This window comes from Balaenoptera ricei, chromosome 11, assembly GCF_028023285.1.
Source record: "Balaenoptera ricei isolate mBalRic1 chromosome 11, mBalRic1.hap2, whole genome shotgun sequence".
NCBI classification, from domain to species: Eukaryota; Metazoa; Chordata; class Mammalia; order Artiodactyla; family Balaenopteridae; genus Balaenoptera; species Balaenoptera ricei.
The window spans coordinates 53,996,321-54,001,325 of NC_082649.1; the positions used below are offsets into that span (position 1 = coordinate 53,996,321).

The following is a 5,005-nucleotide window of genomic DNA, read 5'->3' on the forward strand; positions in this document are numbered from 1 at the left end:
GTTCTGTCTAGAATATTGATGTGTTTATAAAGACCAATTAACTCTTCATAACTCAGAAAATAGTTTATAAATAAGTTGATTAGAGATTGAACAATGGATTATTCTGTCTGGAATTATTAGGCTTTTTATTTCTCCTTCTTCTTGCTAATAGTATGTACTAAGATTAGAAGAAAATGAAAAAAAAAAAAAAAAAGAAGAAGAAAATGAAAGGCAAGAGAGAGGGGTGCTGCCTGGAAAGGGACCAGCCGGCCACCTGGTGGTCCTCCCGGCTGGCACCCTTATTGCCCTTCCCCCAACACTTAGTCACCAGGTCATTTCTCAGGGACAGATTCACATTACCAGAGTTCAGAGAGACTGATGCATAAACCAGAATCTCAATCTCATTAATGTACAAAGAGAGATTTAACTGCTAAGGGGCTGAATATTTGCTCTTTTTTTTGCCAATAAGTTCTAGACACTTACCCAAATAACAACTACATATAAAAGAAAACCCAAAATTACAGTGGCTTAAACAAGATACAAGTTTCCCATAAAAGAAGTCTGGACATAAACAACATATGATATAATATATGATACTATATCAGCATATCCAGACTGATACAGTAATTTCACTGTGTCTTCTGGGACATAAGCTTTCATCTTTCTATTCTGCCATTCTCAGCCTGTGACTTCTATTCTCAAGGTCACCTCATGTCCCAAGATGACTTCTAAAGGCCAGCCGTGATGTCCATATCACAGGCAGCATTTAGGAGGAAAGAAGAAAGACGGCTATACCACCTGGTTTTCAGAGACTTTCCATTAGTCCCATAAACACTTCCACCTATATGTCATTGGTGAGAATCTCACAGCCTCATCTAGCTGCAAGGGTACTTGGGAAATGTGGTCATTTAGGCAGGCATATTTCTTGCCCAAATAAAATTGAAGTCTGTTATTAAGAAGGCAAGGAGGGGCTTCCCTGGTGGCGCAGTGGTTAAGAATCCGCCTGCCAATGCAGCAGTCACGGGTTCCAGCCCTGGTCCGGGAAGATCCCGCATGCTGCGGAGCAACTAAGCCCATGCGTCACAACTACTGAGCCTGCGCTCTAGAGCCTTTGAGCCACAGTTACTGAAGCCGGCGTGCCTAGAGCCTGTGCTCCGCAACAAAGAGAAGCCACCGCAATGAGAAGCCCACGCACTGCAACAAAGAGCAGGCCCTGCTCGCCGCAACTAGAGAAAGCCCGCGCACAGCAACGAAGACCCAATGCAGCCAAAAATAAATAAATAAATTTTAAAATAAAATAAATAAATAAAAGAAGGCAAGGAGGGGACTTCCCTGGTGGTCCAGTGGCTCAGACTCTGCACTCCCAATGCAGGGGGCCTGGGTTCGATCCCTGGTCAGGGAACTAGATCCCACACGCCGCAACTAAGAGCCTGCATGCCACAACTAAAGATTCTGCATGCCACAATGAAGATCACATATGCCACAACTAAGACCCGATGCAGGCAAATAAATAAATATTAAAAAAAAAAAAAAGAAGGCAAGGAAAAGGATGTTGGGTTGGGCATTTCTGCTGCTGCAGTCAAATTATAATCATTAGGTGGCTGAATGAATGAGCAAAGAGAGCTAGATTTATGATTCATGATTTAAGGTGCTAACATTTAAGGCTGAGCTTCCAAACTTCAGTATGCATTTGAATCACCAGCTATCTTGTTAAAATGAAGATTCTTATTCAGAATATCAGAGGTAAGGATGGAAATTCTGCATTTCCAACAAGCTCCCAGATGATGTGGGTGTGTGGACCACACTTTGAGTAGAAGGGTCTAAAGCATCATTCTTAACATTATTGGTGTTTTCTCCAACAATTGGAGGAAAACAGCTGATGCAGCTGGAGGAGTACACGGGAACCCAAAGGCTAGGGGTGCTTTGGTGTCTGAATTTGGAGTGAGTAGAAACTGGCTATAGTGGAACGCAGAGTTTGCTTCAACTGAACCTAATACAGCAACTTTTCCCTTAGAGCATCTGCCCTGTCTGCTGACAGACTGAAATTCCTTACAGGAGAAAGCTGAGAAAGAGGGAGGACAGGGAGTAGTTCGGGGAAAGCGGGTGCCCTGGATGTCACGGTCTTGACTCAGAATTCTTGTCTATTGTCCTGCCTAAGAGAACAGACCTTGGCTATACTGAGGCAGGAGTTTAATTTGGCACTGCCTTGGGAAGTGTCTATGGAAGCCCCTTGGGTAGGGTCAAGACCATCAAAAGGCCTATGGCCCCAAGATATCCACCTTCTACCAACCATGGGTAAAACCAAAATTACAGCATCACACATCTCTTGCTTTGCTTTGCTCCCACCTTGCCTGCAGACTTCCCTGGATCACAGAGAGCTTTTGTTGTATGTGAGGGCTCATATGTCCATCCACTGCCCATCATTACTAGTTAAGTCATTGCAACAGAGCCAGAAAATGAGAGAGACCTGGGATATATTTTAAACTCCTGGGAAGATTTTTTAGTGAAGAAAAGTCAAAAGAGAATTGTGGGGGCTTCCCTGGTGGTGCAGTGGTTAAGAATCTGCCTGCCAATGCAGGGGACACGGGTTCGAGCCCTGGTCTGGGAAGATCCCACATGCCGCAGAGCAACTAAGCCCGTGCGCCACAACTACTGAGCCTGAGCTCTAGAACCTGTGAGCCACAACTACTGAGCCTGCATGCCACAACTACTGAGCCTGCGCTCTAGAACCTGTGAGCCACAACTACTGAGCAAGCACGCCTAGAGCCCGTGCTCTGCAACAGAAGAAGCCACCACAATGAAGCCCGCGCACCGCAACGAAGAGCAGCCCCCGCTCGCCACAACTAGAGAAAGCCCGCACACAGCAATGAAGACCCAACACAGCCAAAAATAAAATAAAAATAAAAAATAAATTAACTAAAAGGAATATTACCTTTAAAAAAAAAGAGAATTGTGGGAAAAAATATACTATATATCTCAAATATTTATTTATTTATTTTTATTTTTAATTTTAAAAAAGATTAAAAAAAAAAATTTTGGCCAGACCGCACGGCATGGGGGATCTTAGTTCCCCAACCAGGGATCGAACCTGTGCCCCCTGCACTGGAAGGGCAGAGTCTTAACTACTGGACCGCCAGGGAAGTCCCCTCAAATATTTATTTTTAATAAATTTATAATTTAACATATACACAAAATGCAATGATTGAACAAATATAAGGTCAAAGGACAAACTCTGAGGCCCTTTGTGACATTGAGGCCAAAGCCAGTGGCCCTGTCTGCTCCCTGTGATAAGCCTTGGGAAGCTTGGGGCCAGACGCCTGCTCCACCTCCCCATTCCCAGTGTGCTTAGGTGGGCTCAATGGCATGAGCTAACAATTGTTTATCCAGTGTTTACTCTTGTCTTCTTCCTCACTAACAAAACTACAGTTTTGTTTTGGGGCAATGTGCCAGTTAAAATATGTCATCTCCCAGTCTCCCATACAGGTTAGGGCAGACCAGGTGACCCATTCTTAGCCAATGGGATTTGGTCAGCAGTCTATTGGATGGGGCTTCCACAAAATTATTATTTTAATGATAGAGAAGGAAAGACTCAGCTGACATACAGATTTTGTCCTTCTGGCTTCCTTCTTTGAATACAGATGTGATGCCTGAAGGTAGAGTAGTATTTTGTAGTCAAGAGAATGAAAGTCAAATGCTAAGGATGCCCCTTTCTAACCCCGGCCGGGCGAGATGGCTCCCGCAAAGAAGGGCGGCGAGAAGAAGAAGGGCCGGTCCGCCATCAACGAGGTGGTGACCAGAGAATACACCATCAACATTCACAAGCGCATCCATGGAGTGGGTTTCAAGAAGCGTGCCCCTCGGGCACTCAAAGAAATACGGAAATTTGCCATGAAGGAGATGGGAACTCCAGACGTACGCATTGACACCAGGCTCAACAAAGCTGTCTGGGCCAAAGGAATAAGGAATGTTCCATACCGTATCCGTGTGCGGTTGTCCAGAAAACGGAATGAAGACGAAGATTCACCAAACAAGCTCTATACGTTGGTTACCTATGTACCTGTCACCACTTTCAAAAACCTACAGACAGTTAACGTGGATGAGAACTAACGGCTGATTGTCCAATAAAGTTATAGAGCTGCAAAAAAAAAAAAAAAAATGCTAAGGATGGAAGAGCAGAAAAGTGCAAGAGATCTGGCTTCCTAAGGGCATTGTGAATTTGCTATATTAGGCTTGAACAACCTACCTCTGGACTTCTCGATATATGAGAAAAATAATTCTTTATTTGGGACTTAACTGTCACTTCCCAAGGAGGTGTTGGGCTGGTCTGGTGCTCCAGTCATGATAAACACCAGTGACATCTGTATAATCTTCACTGAAAAAGCTCTCTGTGTAAATTGAGTTGTAATCAAGTGTGGCCTCAGTGGCTTCTTCCAGGAAGCTGGGAGTGTCTGACTCCCCTGGAAAGCCTGTGTGTTCTCCAAGGACCTGTCAGGAGTGGAGTTTAGGTCAGTAGTGAATTCTAGACCAGTGGTCAGGTCCAGGGGTGGTGTAGGGAAAGTCACAGCCAGGGCGAATAAGGCAGAGAGGATCAGGGCTTTCCTGGGCGAGGTGCAGAGGGCGAGTGCGGGGTGCTCTCCAAGGTAAGCAGGAAGGCAGGCAGGCCCTGCGTGTGACCCCCTTTCTAATCCTCTCTTCGTTCTCCCCACTCTTCACCCCTTTCCTTCCCTCCTTGCATGGATTCTCACATGTCCTATTGCATTACCTTGAAAGCCCATCACAGAGCAATGATTTACTTTGCCAAGCGGAAGACAGTGCCAAGTCATTGCATAATCCCCTCCGATGTTCAGAGTTCCTGAGCAGCTGCTCTGGAGGTGGATGAAAATAACCCACCGTTTCAGTTTTTATAACGCATTCAGGAGTGAGAATGTTATTTTTTTTTTTTTTTTTTAATTTATTTATTTTTGGCTGTGTTGGGTCTTCGTTTCTGTGCGAGGGCTTTCTCTAGTTGCGGCAAGCAGGGGCCACT

At 44.9% G+C, this 5,005-nt stretch overlaps 1 protein-coding gene across 1 annotated transcript; it reads left to right on the forward strand.

The window, feature by feature from the left end:
* The first annotated feature begins 3,688 nt into the window (after positions 1–3,688).
* On the forward strand, positions 3,689–4,130 carry LOC132374074 (large ribosomal subunit protein eL31). The gene has a single exon (XM_059937572.1). It carries the CDS (start codon positions 3,709–3,711, stop codon positions 4,084–4,086), a length of 378 nt encoding a protein of 125 aa, XP_059793555.1. The 5' UTR covers positions 3,689–3,708; the 3' UTR covers positions 4,087–4,130.
* The last annotated feature ends 875 nt before the right edge of the window (positions 4,131–5,005 follow it).

Bases quoted from the DNA above. Each gene is read 5' to 3' on its own strand.
- LOC132374074 (XM_059937572.1), top strand. From the start codon at position 3,709: ATGGCTCCCGCAAAGAAGGGCGGCGAGAAGAAGAAGGGCCGGTCCGCC.